Source organism: Nycticebus coucang, chromosome 11 (assembly GCF_027406575.1).
Source record: "Nycticebus coucang isolate mNycCou1 chromosome 11, mNycCou1.pri, whole genome shotgun sequence".
NCBI classification, from domain to species: Eukaryota; Metazoa; Chordata; class Mammalia; order Primates; family Lorisidae; genus Nycticebus; species Nycticebus coucang.
The window spans coordinates 30420609-30438833 of NC_069790.1; the positions used below are offsets into that span (position 1 = coordinate 30420609).

Genomic DNA, 18225 nt, shown 5'->3' on the forward strand with positions numbered 1-18225 from the left:
ATTGATACTTTTTAACCAAAGAGAAGGCAGGAACAAGCCTTACTTTCTCTCTCCCACCAGCTCCCCTCTCTTTCTAATACTGGACAGGAGTTTCTATCAGACACTAGATTCACACACTGCGTGCTGATTCCAAGTCAGGCATTCCAGAGTTTCTGTTCTCCTCAGGGTACATACCGGTGCTCTGAGAGCCATGAACATGCAGGGCATCCTCAGGAAACTTGGAGTTGATCTAACAGTAGGCAAAATACAGAGACGTAGGGCCAGGCATGGTGGCTTATACCTGTAACCCAGCATTCTAGGAGACTGAGCTGGGCAGATTGCTTGAGCTTAGGAGTTCGAGACCAGCCTGACCAAAAGTGAGACCCCATCTCTACTAAAAACAGAAGTAGTAGTCAGGCGTCGTGACAGGCGCCTCTAAGTCCCAGCTACTCTGGAAGCTGAAGCGTGAGGATCTCTTGAGCCTAACAGTTTGAGGTTGCTATGAGCTATGACAACACCACAGCAGTCAACCCCAGGGTGACAGTCAGAATCTGTCTCCAAAAAAAGACACTTAACTACATCTTAATCGTTTATATAATAATAACAGCTTCTGCTTTTTTGAGCTGCTTGCTGTGTGGAAGGTCAGTTACTCACTGAATCCTCACAGCAGTCCTTTAAACCATACACTATTATTGCCCCGTCCACCAGCAGGTCCTCTTAGATTGTGAACACCCAGGCACACCAGATGGCCAGGGGCTGTACAGGACACTGGGTCCACTCAGAAGGGCACAAAACAGAGCCACAGCAGCGAGGGTCAGGCTGCCTTCTGAAGGAGTCCTTGCAGCAGGACACAGGGCAGTCTGTTTAGATGCAGAGAGGTGAGGGTGGAAGCTATCCTGGCAGAAGAGGCCTCGAACCCAAGGGAGTCGAAGCTCTCATAACACTCTACGGGCATAGCTCCCCAGTTCCCACTTGTAAGCTTAGCAGGTGTTAGAACTTTCTGTTGATTTCTGTGCAGCTTACCTCTCAGAGGTCATTCTTACAGAAATAGTTTTGCTGAGTAACATAGTTGAAATAACCATTTTAGCAGGTACCAAATTTAACGAAAGATCAAATTCTCATACAGAAAGGGAAAAGATATGTGTTAATATTCACCTGCGGTTATTATTTACATTTTACTACAGAGAATAAAACTGTGGTTTAAAGAGGTTATCAATTGATCTCAAACTACATCATAAATAACCAACTTGGAATTGAAAGTAATTTTTTTCTATACTATAGCATATCTGAGTTTATTCTACTATTTAGAAAACTAGTTTGATAGTTTTCCAACTCTTCTCCAACACTGAGAAGAGTTGGTCTTCCTGGAAGAAGCAGCTTGTTTATCCTGTGGTCTTGGCCAGTCCCCAGCACACTGCATACCCCAACTTGAGAAGCTTAGCACTATGCCAGTTAGCAGTTCTACTTAGAATAATAAAAGAAAACAGACATGCTTTCCTTTTTTGTGTGAGTCTTTATTTTTAGTAGAGACTTATGAGGAGAGAAAAAGGGAATGTTGAGGGTGGTAGAACCTATTTTGTATCTGAGAATAAATGGGAGTACTTAACCAGAGGTGCGGACAATTCTCTTTTGTGTTGATGTTCCTTCTTTTTAAATCATCATCATCTTGTAGCACAGAACCTAGGAGCTCAAAACAAAGCATGTAGCTTTATTGCAGTTCAATTCAGCATATAAAAACCAGTTTATATATCTGGATTATACTGCAGGAGCCATTCAAGAAATGTGCCATCCGTGTTCCAAGTATAAAAGTAGAAGTTTTAAGACACCATAACAATATTACTGTTGTTTCATTGAGTGTTTAATCACCTCTAAGCTTAGCAGTTATTAGAACTATCTGTTGACTTCCAAAACTTCATTATATAGTGAAGAAAAATACGAAGGAATATTTTAGGCAGAATGTGAAATGGGTAAATACGGAACGAGTTTATGTTGAATTGCAGTGAAATACTCAAAAACAATTGATTGGGGGGGGTGGGTAGAGAGAATGCCTGAGGGGTGTGGTAATAATGTTCTGTCCCTTAACCTTGGCAGCGGGCACAAGTGTTCACTTTATTACCTAAACGCTTTCATGCACCCTGTTCACTGAGCTTTTCCTTGTGATTTTCAAAAACACAGCCAACAAAGTGCCTGCCACTAATATGAAAAGACATATGCTATTTAGGTAAGAGATACCATTTCATAGATTGTTTTAAGTCTCATATTACATGAATTTATGAAATGTTAGATTATACAGTGAGAAAAGAACAAAGTTTGAATATTAGTAACAGAAGAGAAGTGTTAGAAGAATAACTTTGAAGTTTGCAAAGTGAAATTATCAGGAAAAGTCGCCTTTCTTTTTATGAATAATAAAATCAGAATATAAACAGATCTTCAATGGTGATCTCTTTTTCCCTCTTCTTGAGTCTGCATGGGCAGATTTATGTTGTTATCTGTCCATGTTTACTGAGGTGGGCTTGGCAGTGTGCTAGCAACAGTTGTAGGGACTAGAGTCCTTGCCGTCATGGCGAGGGAGGCAGGACATGAATCAACAAAGAAAATGTTAAAATCTAGGGTGTCGCCTGTGGCTCGGTGAGTAGGGCGCAGGCCCCATATGCCGAGGGTGGCGGGTTCAAACCCAGCCCCGGCCAAACTGCAACAAAAAAATAGCTGGGCGTGTGGCGGGCGCCTGTAGTCCCAGCTACTCGGGAGGCTGAGGCAAGAGAATCACGGAAACCCAAGAGTTAGAGGTTGCTGTGAGCCGTGTGACGCCACGGCACTCTACCGGAGGGCGGTACAGTGAGACTCTGTCTCTACAAAAAAAAAGAAAAGAAAATGTTAAAACCTAAACAATATGAGAATCTGGAGTAATAAAAAAATTAGAATAAGAGTTTTTATGAGGCCTTAACATTGCAGTTAAGTGGTAAGGGAAGTACTGTCTACTTAGGAGCAGTTCGGGAACTTTGAGGAGGGGTGGGCTTTGTAGGAATGGAAAGAAACAGAGGAAATCTTTTAACTTAAAGCATCACAGTGGGTACAGCTATAAGTTTCTTGGCAAGAAGGATTTCCTTGGGGAAACCCACCTTAGAAGTCACAAGCTAGAAGACCTTTTCATTACATACAACAAGGCAAGATATTGTGAGTTTTTGTGATTGGGACTGACCTGTGACCAAGTTCCTTTTCCAGGGTCAAGCATCTGTCAAACTCAGGTTAACTGTCTTAAGTCCTCATGTTCTACAAATGGCCCAGGTCACTTACCTTCCATTGTTGTTTCAGATTCATGACAGATGCTGCCCGCCGAGAGCAGGAGTCCTTAAAGAAGAAAATTCAGCCAAAGCTCTCGCTGACCCTGTCTAGCTCAGTGTCTCGAGGGAATGTGTCCACTCCACCACGCCACAGCAGTGGCAGCCTTACTCCTCCTGTGACCCCACCCATCACCCCCTCCTCTTCATTCCGCAGCAGTACTCCAACAGGTGAGTGCCCTGGCCCTGCCACATTGGTGGTGGTGGAGAGAGAATGTGGGCCTGCGTGTGACATGCTGGGGGCAGGACGGGGTCGGAGACTGATGATGATGTCTCACGCCCATCACTTCTTTGACCATTTACTGGTCTTTGTGGAGTGTCTGAATTCATTCATCTATTTATTTTTGAAGAAATACTTATAGATTGCCATTAATATGTATGTGATAATGGTTTTGTAGGGTTTTTTGGTCAATATTTTTCCCGTGCATACACATATACACAATGTATTTTCAAAATGGCCTTTATATAAATACATAATTTTATCTCCTGGTTTACAACTAAATACATTGTCAACATTTTCTCTTTTCTTCTACAACAGTTAAAATAATTGCATAGTTTTGGAGAAAACAAGTTATGAAGCAATCGTATTGGGTAAATTTAGATACAATTTTTTCCTAAGATGACTTTTTTTTACAATGCCTTGAGAATAAAGGGGAGTCATTGTCTCATATACCTGTCTGCAGGTGATAGAAACTTGCCCTTAACTTTAGCCTTTTCGCTTCTCTGCACCCACCTAATCATCAGTCAAATGATCCGTTTTATTTCTTCCAACCCACCTTTCCCATCTGCTTCCTCTCTCTCACCCAGGCTCCCTGGCACACGTGCAGACTTCTATCCCTCCAGTCCTCCTGGCTCCTCCCCTCAAAGAGGCATTCTTTCCTTTTAAAGATACGGTCTTAAGTGCCAGGAACAGTGGCTCATACCTGTAATCCTAGCACTCTGGGAGGCCAAAGCAGGTGGATTCCTTGGAGTTCAGGAGTTCAAGACCAGCCTGACTAAGAGCAAGACCTGGTCTCACTGCCCCTCCATGGCAGGAGTGAGGACAGATGGTAGAAGAGGCTGGAAATGTTTCTCTTTTTTTTTTCCTGTCTGAAAACCAGGGAATATATTTCCCTTCCCCCAGTAGGAGTATACATAGTCATTTATCAAATAAATGCAGAGATAAATATAACACCATAATCAGGATGAATGCTGTATAAAAGAGCTCCATTATATGAGAGCAGCGGGGAGAAGGTTTGCTTGCTTTTGTGACCCAGAAAAGATTTCCCTTAGAAGGTAACAGAGTCCAGTAAGTAAAGAGGACAAGGGGGAACAATGTCTAGGGGGAACATTTTGCAAAGGCTTCGTGGCAGGGACAGGCAGGGCAGGCTCTGGTACTGAAAGCAGGCCGCGTGGCCCGGTGTGTGGAGGACAGGGCTGTTTTCCTCTTACAGTTTATGTATTTCTCCTTCATCCATTGCTATCGCACAAGGCGACTATAGTGGTACTTCTCAAAGCACGTTTCAGAATATTCATTTCATGAAACATTAGTTGGGGCAGAAGGACTCCCTAATAAGATTGGGAAAAAGTTAAGCAGATTTCTTTAAAGCACGGCTTTAATAAATGTTGTTATTCTCCAAGGGAAGGATTTAGTAAGTTTTCCAAGTTTAGTTCCTCTGATTAAAGCTCTCTTTTTCTTTGGGGAATCTCAGGACTGTCAACGATAGAGCATTTTGAAGACGGGACAGATGCGGGAGGCAGGTGGGCCATAGTTCCTACTTGAACTTCTTCCTTTACAAATAGTGTTTCCTTGAGCAAGTCACTAATACCCATTTTATAGATTTACGTAATAGTCAAATGCTATGTATGTGACACAGCATTCAGTAAATATTCATCTCTGTGGTCTGTGGTTTTCAACTAGGTGCTTCTGGAACAGAGTCAGCGTCATTATTCCAGAAGATGAATTGGACATTTGTGTTGGGCATTCGTGCATTCCCTCAGATAGACTGCCATGTGTCCTTATATTTTATTTTGTGAAGATTAACTTTCCAGGATCTTTGTGTCACATTTATGTTGTAAATCTAAGGAATGAAAGAACGTGTGGTATAATTCTGAGATCCTCTTTCTGGGTATTTCTCTAATATTTATATTCATATATAATATAAATTATGAGGGCAGTCTCCAACAGGGTATGTTTTATACCTGAGGTAATAGAGACTGACTCATGTCCAACACCAGATAACTATGACTGCCCCAATTAGTAGCAGGTGTCTTAGGACCCCGTGAAAATAAAGACCATTTGAAAGTGAGAGTTTATTATTTTTCACATAAGAATGTTTGGAAGAAATGGAATCATTTCCTTTCGTTCAGACATAAAGAAATCTTTCTGTCACCTTACTTATTTTAGCAATTTCCCACTGAGAGAATTAATATATGTTGTGGTAAAGATGTATCATTTTCGATCTGTCAAGATCATTGGTAAATTATTTGTTGCTTGAAGAACGTTTCGTGTAAACATCAAAAATTAGCAGGGGAAATGGTTTCTTAAACCCCCTACCCCTTATAATTTTGATTGTGTACATTTTTCAACGTTTGGAATGTTATTTTACCTGTAGTTAGAGAGATTAGCTCATTTTGCCTGACTAATGTGGTTTCAGTCACTTTCATTGCCAGGTTATAAAATTCCACATTTCTCCCTCCTAATTCATTCTTCCAAGTTCCATATTCAAGGTGCATTCCTGGTCAGAAGTAATAGTCATCTTGTAGGAACTTCATTTATAAAATATTCTTTAAGATATATTTTCTTTGCAGTACTCAGTTTCACCCTAAGTTTCAAGTATTTCTTCAGTATTTGGGAAAGTGGTCTTTCTAGTGTATCCATCCATACTTTCTCTACATTAATTATTATTAATAACCTTTTTAAAGACTCTTTTTTTTTTTTTTTTTTGAGAGAGAGAGTCTTACTCCGTTGCCCTATGTAGAATCTGTGGAGTCACAGCTCACAGCATCCTCAAACTCCTAGGTTTGAGTGATCCCTTGTCTCAGCCTCCCCAGTACCTGGGACTATAGGCACCTGCCACAACTCCTGGCTAGTTTTTCTATTTTTAGTAGAGACAGGGTCTCACTCTTACTCAGGCTGGTCTTGAACTCCTGAGCTCAAGCAGTCCACCTGCCTTGGCCTTCCAACGTGCTAGGATTACAGGCATGAGCCACTGCACCCAGCCTTAAAAACGCTTATTAGACCTTCTGCCATCCTGCTGCACAATTATTGTTAACACCTCAAAACTGAAAATACAGGCCCAAGCTTCCTCCAGTCTCTGTGGTTTGGGGCTACTAAGAGGGCAATGGAAATTTTCAGTAAGGAGCCTTGCTGGGAAAAGCAATGGAAACTGCCCCAAACCCTTTCTTATTTCCTTTTCTTCTTTGTTTCATCACCTCATTCCTTTGCTTTGAAGTAAAAAAGGGAGAACATTACTATGGGGCTTGGGGAACCCTGGGGAAAAAAAACTGAAAATACAAAACAGTAAGTCCCCGGAACCATGGTTCACCTTTATTCATGGTAACTCTCAGTTTTATGACATTCAGACAGCATGGCAGAACTGAAGGACCTACCAGTTTAGATTAGCCACAGTTTTCTCTAAGGGAGAAGCTGACCCCAGACAGCCAGTTCATGGAACTGTTATCTCGAAATTGGACTTGGTAGAAATATTTAAACCCAAGAAATTAGCAAATGCTACATATCAGGACTTCTCCCTTCCCTACTCTACTATTATAACATTGTTTTATCCTTTCAGTTTTTATCAGATTAATCTTAGTTTGTAGTTCAGTTGATCATGGTTCAAATTATGTCTGTGAATAAGCCTAAAACAAAACTCAGTCATCAGTAAATAAATAATGACCATTTTAAGTAATAGATTGCTTTGTTGCCACTCAGAACAATGTCATAGTTAACTACGTAGTATCATGGGAAAGTTTACACATTATATTGTTAAGTAAAAAAAATCAGGTTATAAAACTGTGTGCAAAATGATCTCAGTTTTATTTTTTACTCCCACAAAGTTAATCATGGTTACCTTAAAATGATATGAAAATGAATATTATTGTCTTTTTTCCAATTTTCTAAAATGTACATATATTACTTTATAATTAAAATAGCTTAGTACATAATAATCAGAAGATAGAGAATTACTAACCAGTAAGAAGAATTTAGTGGATTTTATTCCCATCAAATTAATTTAATTGACCTTTTAGAGGGAAACCCTATAGGGGTATCCTATAGGAAGAACCTAGGTTAACATTTGTACCCATCATTAGAAGCCAAGTTGCCTTGGTTGTTGGTATGTATTGCTTAGTTAAGAAAATAATTTCTTTCTCCCTCCCATTCATATTTGCCCGTTGAAAGTCAGGCTAAATGTTGATTCCTTCCTTCCTGCCCTTCCCCCCTACCCTCCCTCCCCCCCCCCCTTTCTTTCAGAGACAACAACCTCAAATTCCTAGGCTCAAGCGATCCTCTTGCCTTAGCCTCTGGAGTACCTGGGACTATAGGAACTCGCCACAACTCCCAGCTAATTATTTCCTTTTTAGTAAAGACAGGGTCTCACTTTGCTCAGGCTGTTTTCAAACTCCTGAGCTTAGGCAATCCTCCTGCCTCCCAGAATGCTAGGGTTATAGATGTGAGCTACTGCACCCACCCTAAATAGTAAGATTTTTTTTTTTTGTAGAGACAGAGTCTCACTTTATGGCCCTCGGTAGAGTGCCGTGGCCTCACACAGCTCACAGCAACCTCCAACTCCTGGGCTTAAGCGATTCTCTTGCCTCAGCCTCCCCAATAGCTGGGACTACAGGCGCCCGCCACAACGCCCGGCTATTTTTTGGTTGCAGTTTGGCCGGGGCCGGGTTTGAACCCGCCACCTTCGGTATATGGGGCCTGCGCCTTACCGACTGAGCCTCAGGCGCCGCCCAATAGTAAGATTTTTTAAACTACCTCTGCCTGGTATCCATACCCCTCTCCAAATTCTGATTCAATTGCTAGATAGAGCTTGGGCATTGGCAGGGTTTGGGGTGTGTTGTTTTTTTTTTTAATTTTAATTATTATGATTAATATTAGTTATATGTCTTTGTAGCATACAATGTGATGTTTTGGAATAGGCATACAAGGCATACAATTAATCAAATCAGGTAATTGGGAATCCATCACCTCAGATATTTAACTTTTCTTTGTATTAGGAATATTCCAATTCCACCTTTTTAGTTATTTTAAAATATACTCTAACTTGTTACTGATGTAGTCACTTTGTGTGCTATCAAATATTATTCTATCAACTATACTTTTGCCTGCATTAACTATCCACACTTTATCTGCCTCTTCTTGCTACTCTGTCTAGCCTCTGATAACCATAACTCTACTCTCTGTCTTTGTGAGACCCATTGGTTTGGGGTTTTTTTGAGACAGTGTCTCACTATGTCACCCTTGGTAGAGTGCTATGGTGTCATGGCTAACAGCAACCTCAAATTCTTGGGCTTAAACTATTTTCTTGCCTTAGCCTTCCAAGTAGCTGGGACTATAGATGCCTGCCACATCACCCAGATATTTTGTTTTGTTTTGTTTTGGTTGTAGTTGGCACTGTTGTTTAGCTGGCCCAGGCTGAGTTCCAACCTGTCAGCCTTGGTGCATGTGGCTGGTGCCATAACCACTGTGCTACGGGCACTGAGCCGGGACTGATTGTTTTTAATATTAAGCCCTCATGTATGAGTGAGAACATGGGGGACTTACCTTTCTGTGCTTGGCTTTTTTTTTATGTACTACAATTTTCTCTAGTTCCATCTATGTTGTTGCAAATGGCAGGGTTTCTTTTTTGTGGCTACACATACTGTATGTATATGAAGGATGATTTCTTTATTCATTCATCCATGATGGGCGCTTATGTTGACTCTGTATCTTGGCTGTTTTGAATGGTGCTGCATTCAACGTGGGAGCGCAAATATCTCTTCCATATACTGAATTCCCCTCCTTTGGATATATACCCAGTAGTGGGATTGCCAGGTCACAGGCTGTATTTCAGTTTTCTGAGGAGCTGCCACCCTATTCTCCATGGTGGTTGTGGTCGTTTACATTCTCACCAGCAGTGTCTGAGGGTTCCCCTTCTCCACACCCCTGACAGCAGTCGTTATTGTCTGTGGTTTTGATGAAAGCCATTTTAACTGGAATAAAGTGATACCTCATTGTAGTTTTGATGTGTGTTTCTCTGATGACTAATGATGTTGAGTACTTTTTCATTTACCTGTTGGTCATCTGTACGTCTTCTGAGAAATGTCTCTTCAGATCCTTTACCCATTTTTTAAATCAGATGACTTGATTTTTTTTCCTTATGGAGTTGTTGGAGCTCATTATATATTGCAGTTATTAATCCTTTGTCAGACAGATATTTGTAAATATTTTCTCCCATTCTGTGAGTTGTCTCTTCACTTGTTAATTGTTTCCTTTGCTATGTAAAAGCTTTTCAGCTTGATGTGATCCCATGTTACCTGTGTTATGGAGATATTACTCAAGAAGTCGGCAGTAGCAGTTTTTAACAGCTCTTGCATAGGGAATTCTAACCTGCCGCCCAAGCTGAGAAACCATTTTAAAACATGACCCATCTAGATGTAATATCTATGTGTTTTCTAGGTTAGGTTACCGTATTTCCACATTGGAGAAGTTACCAGGGTGTCTGTGTGCAGGGGCTGCAGATACGCATGCAAAGGGGCTAAAAAGACTCTCACCTGAGTCTTAATGCAAAAGCCACAGAAAGAGTTGGCTGGATTTCTGGTTCTAATAGCATTGCATAGTCTCTCCTGGAAAATGTTTGTGTATATATTTGGCCCACTTTGGGGGGAAATGTTTACATATCAAGCCAGAGAAAGGCACTCAAGAAAATTAAATCATTTTTTGTTTTCTTATTTAGACTATTAATGTAAAAGTTAAGTTTTTATATTAATTACTTCATATTCCTGTGACTCCTGCCTTATACTAGACTCTTAATATTTCTTTATAGCTTGTATGATAAATTCTTCAAATTATAAATATTTTGAACATTTTAGAAATTACCAATACATAGCAAATCATTTTCAAAAGTAAAGTGTTAATTTTTCCCTCAGGCTGGAAATTACTCTGTAATGCAAATTTACAGAACTGAAAGAATTTTGTTTGGTATTTAAAAGTTCCGTCTAAATGGAGCGGAAGTGAACCCTTCCCCTGTGCCTTTATTTTTAGAAAACAATATAAAATACACTTAATAAGGACAGAAAATCTCAGGGAAAAAAAAGCAACCAAAATAAATTCTAACCTATCAGTCCTCCCCCGACCTCCACTCAAAAGAAGAGAACAAAATGGAGGGAAGAGCCTCAGAAAAGAAATCTTACTCTGTTTAAAGGTGGGATCTTAGGGGGGAAAAATAGTGAAATATTTCAGCCTGACCAAATTTTATGATATACTTTATGAATTCCTGAAGCTGTGGGGGTTTTTTTGTAATTCGTTTTTTGTTTTTTTCTTTAACAGATTCTGTGCTAAAGAGTTGAATGTCTGGAAAATGTGTAAGAAACATTCCTATTAAGAAAATGGTCTTGATTTCTATTTCTTTTTTCATATAAACGCTCTATTTTATAGTGGAGAAGGAGGAGATGTTGCTCTGTTATCTGGCCTGTGTTATTGTCAGGGTCATTATCCTGGCCTGTGTTTTGTGTGCTTGTTTTTTTATATATACACTTTGTTCTAATCCTTGTTTTTCATCTTCCAATTGACTAGTAGAACTTTTATTCTGCTGCCTGAATATCATGGTCGAATCTTAGGGCTAATTTTGCTTCCCCAGCGTCTCCTGTGGCTTCTTACTTTTAATTTTCTCATGCTGCTAAAAATATTGGTGGGGTGAGGATGGCATCAAGGAAATAGTGTTTCATTTGTTTTTCTACAACTATACCACCTAGAAGAAAGCTTCCCAAACAAAACTTTTTCTTGATTTGATGAAAACTAACCAATGGTAATTTGTAATAATAATAGATTATGTCTTTATAGCACTTGACAGTTTACAAAAACATACACATTCATCATCTAATCTTGTCCTTGTTAATACTCAGTGGGACACAGGGCAAATATTATTAACCCTACTTCAAAGAGAAAGAAATTGAGGCTCACTTAAACATCTTGCCCAAGTTCAGATGTTTCCCAAGTGAGAGTAAACGCTGTCTTCCACAGCATCGGGATCTGTTTGTTTGACGTAATATAATCAGCATCTATTTTGTCATAGGCACTGTGCCAGGGTCGGGGCTGCGGGGCATAGAACGTAGGCCATTTGGGTTAGAACTTATATCCTCAATAGAAGCAGGTTGTGCACATGTAGGACAGACAGCCCCTGTGTATATATATCGTATTCACTATCGGCTGGGATTAGTAAGACAAGATGGACATACACACAGTGTTATTCCTTGTGTTGTTTTGGTAAGGTCATAAGCTATATTTCCACTCCCATAAAATGTCTTTTTTTTTTTTTGAGACAGTGTCTCATTATGTTGCCCTTGATAGAGTGTGGTGGCATCACAGCTCACAGCAACCTCAAACTCTTGGGCTTAAGCAATTCTCTTGCCTTAGCCTCCAAGTAGCTGGGACTACAGGTGTCCGCCACAATGCATGGCTTTTTTTTGGGTGTACATGTTATTGTTATTTGGCAAGCCCAGGCCAGGTTCAAACCTGCCAGCCCTGGTGTGTGTGGCCGGAGTCCTAGCCACTGGGCTACAGGCACCGAGCTTTGTTGTTTTTTTTTTTTTTTTGAGACACAGTCTCACTCTGTTGCCTAGGCTAGAGTATCCTGAGCAAGCGTAACACTCGGTCTCTACTTAAAATAGAAAAAATAGTTGGGCGTTGTAGTAGGCACCTATAGTCCCAACTTCTTGGGAGGCTAAGGCAGGAAGATCACTTTTGAGCACAGGAGTTTGAGGTTCCTGTGGACTATGATTCCACAGCACTGTACCAAGGGAGACAAAGTGAGACTATGTCTTAGAAAAAAAAAAGTGAACACTATGAAGAAATTGAGAACTGGGCCTGGTAGCTCATGCCTGTAAGAGCAGCCTGGGCAACATAGCAAGGCCCTGTCTTCAGCTACTGGGGAGGCTGAGGCAGGAGGATCTCTTGATTGAGCCCAGGAATCTGAGGTTGCAATGAGCTATGGTACACTATAGTTACACAGTGCACTGTAGCCTAGGCGACAGAGTAAGACCCTGTCTCAAAACAACGAAAATAAAGCAAAGTACTGATACACAAAAGGCATGGATGAATCTCAAAAACTTTAAGTTGAGCAAGGGAAACCAAACAGAAAAGGGTTATCTATGACGTTCAAGTGCAGGCAAGCCAATCTGTGATGACAGTAGGCAACTCAGTGGAGCCAGGTTGGGGAGACGAGAACTTCATAGAATGGTGGATGTTTTCTGCATCTTGATTGGGATCTTGGTTACACAAATGTATACATGTATCAAGCTCATCAAATTATACACTTGAGATCTGTTTATTTCATTGCATATAATTTTACCTCAACCAAAAAAAAATGCATTGAAGAGATCCTCCTGCCTTAGCCTCCTGAGTAACTGGGACTACAGGTGCCCCCCTGGCTAATTATTTCTATTTATTTACTGATTTATTTAGTAGAGATGGGGGTGAGGGGGAGTCTTGCTCTTGCTCAGGCTGGTCTGACACTCCTGAGTTCAAGCAATCTACCCATCTCGGTTTCCCAGAGTGCTAGGATTATAGGTGAGCCACTGTTCCTGGCCAATCATTTAACTTTTTTTTTTTTTTTTTTGAGACAGAGTCTCACTTTGTCACCATTGGTAGAGTGCCATGGTATCATAACCCACAGCAACCTCAAACTCTCAGGCTCAAGTGATCCTCTTGCCTCAGTCCCTCCTGCTGTCCGAGTAGATAGGACTACAGGTGCCCACCACAACACCTGGCTATTTTTAGAGACGGTATCTTGCTCCGGCTCAAGCTGGTCTCAAACTCACGAGCTCAGGCAATCCACCTGCCTCAGGCTCCCAGAATGCTAAGATTATAGGCATGAGCCACCGCGCCCAACCCAATCTTTAACTTGGAATACAGTGCAATTCAAGATTTCAAAGTATAAAAGTATAAGGTCTACCATTTTAACAATACTTTTGTTTATAATTTTTCTTTCAAGTGATTCTGTACCACACTTCACTTACATTTAGTCATAAACCTGAATTCCACTAATTAACTATGTTGTTTAATCAAACTCAGTAAAAATAGTTTATCTGCTCTTAAGAATTACCACTCAAAATCTTGAAGACCTTCATAGCAGTGTCTCACCCCATACTGGAAACACTGTGAGGTGGTGAGGCTTTGGCCCTAGATCCTAGCTGCCTTTTCATTGTCACAGCGGGGGTCTCTGCACTGGCCAAAAAAGTATCAAGAAGGATCACAAGGTAAAGCTGTTTTAAAGGGCACACATGGAGACTGTGTTGCTCACTCCCCCTGCTATTAGGAAAGAATGCCATCTTTTTAAGCCAAGGTCCAGAGCGCACTCATTTGCCAACATCCATCAGTACACACTTCTCAGTAATTTTCCTTTGGAAGCAAGAACCAGAACTGAAATATTAGTGCTAAAGCCTGGAAAATGGTGTAGATTCTCCTGAAAACATGAATAAACAAGCACGCTCAGGACTCTCATATGCCTTCTTCAAGATTTAACACTTGAAAAATTCATGTTCTAGAGACAAACCTGTGTATTTCAAAGTGACTTCTCCCTGCCCCCTGCCCCTCTGACAGTCTAAAACATGGCATATTAAAATCAGAGAAGCTCTTTCATCTTTCTCAGTATCATGGCAGCAAATTCATTTTAATGTCTTTTCCATGTGGCTCAAGTTTTAACAATAAAATGATCTGCAGGCACACCCAGTGCCATGTTAAAGAAAGAACCTGCAGAAAAATAAGAAAGCTTCAACCAGCTTGTTTGTGTTTGCTAAAATGTCAATTAATATACAGAATCTCACTGCTCCTGTCCCAGGACTTTGTTCAGGCTTTTGGGAAATGCACTAAATGAAGTGGTATTTGACAGGAAGGGAGAAGCTTAGGTTGCTAGAACCTTCGTGCAGCCAGGGATGAAAGGGTTGCTGGTTGTGTATTTGTAGTGCTTGCTACTTAAGTTACACGGTTCCTCCTTAGAAAACTGGGTACTGGTGCTAATTTATATTCATCATTAACAAGATGGGTTGATGATCTTATCAGATGAAAGACTTGTTTTACACAACACTGAGCCAAATAAATGTTTTTCATAATCCAAGCAACCTTAGACTTCATTTGGTATGGAAACTTTACACAGGTAAAATCAAACATGAGAAACTAACATTGGTTGGGGGCCAACTATTTATGAACTTGGCGTCGGTTCATGGGGTGATACACCGTCTTTTCTACCTCCATACCCCAATTATTCAGTTTTTTTCCTTTTTGAAGGTAGCCAAAACTTTTTAAATAGTTTATGGGCCCAAGGATAAATCACCCTGAAGGAAACTGAAGAATTTTGAATCAAATAGCTAACCCGTTCCTTGTGCTGTCTGCCAGCTAAGCTGTCTCTCTGGGGATTGAGTCTGGGTGCATTTTCAGTTTTCAAATAAGAGTAAAGCAGATTGCTGTTCCGGCAAGTAGTGAAATTGTCCTTTCCACGTGATCTATTATGGGCTAAGACAAGCTGTGTAAGTGTGTAGTTAAAATTCTTGTCAGGGGCGGTGCCTGTGGCTCAAGGAGTAGGGCGCCGGTCCCATATGCCGGAGGTGGCAGGTTCAAACCCAGCCCCGGCCAAAAACCACACACAAAAAAAAAATTCTTGTTAGAATTTTTGACATGTGAGCAACTGCATAGACTTTTGTTGTTTTTTTTTTTTTTTTTTTTTTTTTGAGACATTGGCTCACTTTGTGGCCCTCAGTAGAGTGCCATGGTGTCACAGCTCATAGCAACCTCAAACTCTTGGGCCCAAGCAATCCTCCTGCCTCAGCCTCCTGATTAGCTGAGACTATAGGCTCCCACCACTGTACCTGGCTAGTTTTTAGAGATGGGGTCTTGTTCTTGCTCAGGCTGTTCTCAAACTCCTGAGCTCAGGCAATCCACCTGCCTTGGGCTCCCAGAGTGCTAGGATTACAGGCTTGAGCCACCGTGCCTGGCCTTATATAGACTTTTAAATTCAGGAGTAAAAATGCCCTCAATATACATTTCTAGGGGCACATCCTTGGCCCTCTGCCTCCAAACAGAAGTGTCCCATGTTCCCTGGGCTGAACTTCAGAGTAATAACCCTTAGGAAGACTGATGTCAGGTGGCCAGTGGGACATGACCCATATCTTGAGCAGGTTCCCACCCCCTTAAATACTTTCTAACATTCCATCAAGTTCTAGAGCATTATTGTGTTGAAAGTCTCCCTAAAATTCACCTTGATGAAGTTAGTTTTGGCAGGGCACTTAGATGCTATGAACAGTATTTTACTGCTGTTAAAAAGTAAACAGTCTTTGAAAAAGTGTTTAATTAAAGTCACTTGGTTTCTGTAATATCAGTGTATATAATTTAGAATATGCTATGTTTTGCATAAAGGAAAATTATTTTCTTAAGACTAACAAAATTTGACAAATAGTTAATATTTAAAAGCATAAATTAAAGTGTCACAACTCGGTTGCAAGTGAGCTGCCAAGGAGACCTGGCCCAGAGCTGCTTATGAAGGGCTCAATGGACCGCAGCCACCACCTGTGGGAAATGCACCTCAGCCTAGGCAGGGAGGGGGATTTCCAAAGGAGATGAATAAGCCCCTTTTGGAAGTGAAAACCATAAAATTAAAATTATGAACTAATAGCAAATATAAAAATTGGGGGGTTTTAATCAAAGGAAAATGAAACAGTTTCTGGAATAACTGTATAATATGCATTACAGAAACATAAATATACCTATGGTATCTAATACGTGGCACTTGATAAGTAAATAGTAAATTAAAAGTTTAATAGAATCTATTTAACACATTTATAAATAAAATACAGGGCCCTGTTTCCTAAAATGAATAAGTAATAAATATTCCAAAAAGGATTTTTTTCCCCATTTCTTTACTTTCCAACAAAGATCTATTTCCTGGCATCATCAAAGAAGAAGGTTTGCCAAGACTGAAAAGTTTGTCCTTTGCCATGTGAGAGGCCTTTAACTAAAGCTATAAATGTGGCACACTGATCAACATTGTCGATTTAATTCTGTCAGGCAAGGTAAACTGGAAAATGAATTATCCTATATATAAACTTGAAAGTAGCTTCATCTTCCTGGTAGCCATACCCCTTAAAAACAGCATCTCAGGGCCTCCTAGAATTTCTGTTTACTTTGTAACTTCTATTATAGAATTGTAAATTTTGGAAAGATGGTAGGATTGATAAGTGAATGGATTCTTTGCAGTACATTTTTTTTTATTTATTTATTTTTTTTTTTTGTAGAGACAGAGTCTCACTGTACCACCCTCGGTAGAGTGCCGTGGCCTCACACAGCTCACAGCAACCTCCAACTCCTGGGCTTAAGCGATTCTCCTGTCTCAGCCTCCCGAGTAGCTGGGACCACAGGCGCCCGCCACAACGCCCGGCCATTTTTTGGTTGCAGTTCGGCCGGGGCCGGGTTTGAACCCGCCACCCTTGGTATATGGGGCCGGCGCCTTATCGACTGAGCCACAGGCGCCACCCTTTGCAGTACATTTTGCTGTTGTCTTCTGGAAGATGGAAATTTGTGGCTCCTTCAGAGTGACATCAGGCTGTTGTCTGCTGAGGTTTTTAGTGTTCTGCATTCATTAACCTGATGAACCATACTGTTATGTAGATGCTCAATGTTTGTCATTGATTCTTTTCATTCACAGAGATACTAAACAGAATCGGTTCTGCATCCCAGTTCTCTCCAGTCTTGTAATAAGTCCTCTTCCCTTTCTATTCATGATGCCGGCACACTAGAGCTCTGTGACTTAAAAGGCAGCTCAGGTGACCAGAGCATGCTGTCAGGAAGTCTGAAGTCACGGGTCTGAAGTCTTATGTGCACCAGTTACTTTGGCTACATCCTTGAACTGTGCCCTTGATGCTAGTTAAATGTCAAACAACAGGTAATGTGGTCCCTTGCCTCTCAGGAAAGAGATGATGCTTATTAAGATGAAGAAATGGTAAACTTACACCAGGCAAATCAGGTACTCAAAGATTTGCCTTATCCTCTAGTTTGGCCTGAAGGGATCAAGGTCAGTATGAAAATATCATGGTTATGAAGAAAACAACTCAAAATGCACGTGTATTTGTTTCCTGCAAAGGACAGCAATTCTGGTGACATGGTGAAAGGGCCCCTTCTACCTGTCGCTCTCTTTTAAATGATGGTCAAAGAGGGCAACTCTTTGCCGACTCCTCAGTGATGATGAGAATTGTTGCGAGAATGGCAGGTGATGCAGTGGCTTTTAGAATGAGCTTTATTCTTTAACACTCCTGAATTTACAAGGTACGGTGGTGCCCCAAACTCCTCCCAATGAGAGAAAGCAAGAAGGAAAAACAATAGCATCAGTCCTTTACACGTATGGAATTTTAAGACCAGAAACCTGTCTTGGGTACTGTTTTCCACTGAAGTCACATATCACTGGTAAGTCATGAAATTAATTTGTAAGTTATGACCAGCAATTTAAAAAAAGAAAAAAAAGAAGCAGGGGAAATAGTGCTTCACAGTAAAGAGCAATAGTCCCCGGAAACAGAACTGATTCTGTTTTGTGTGTGTGTGTGTGTGTGTGTGCGTTTTCTGAGTCATGACATACTTCCCTTGTGTATTTTTCACTGCATCTTGGTCAGAAAATGTGAAAGCCAACAAGTGAGCTAGTTCATCCTTTTGTACAAGTGCAGTCAGTGTCAAGCTCAACTA

At 40.8% G+C, this 18225-nt stretch overlaps 1 protein-coding gene across 2 annotated transcripts in view; it reads left to right on the forward strand.

Moving 5' to 3' along the window:
* The window catches only part of JAZF1 (JAZF zinc finger 1), a 379461-nt gene that overhangs the window by 305018 nt on the left and 56218 nt on the right, over positions 1 to 18225 (forward strand). For both annotated transcript variants that reach the window (XM_053608443.1, XM_053608442.1), the window contains one exon: positions 3292 to 3488. In XM_053608443.1, coding sequence (XP_053464418.1) covers positions 3292 to 3488 — 197 coding nt within the window. The remainder of the gene's footprint in view (positions 1 to 3291; positions 3489 to 18225) is intronic.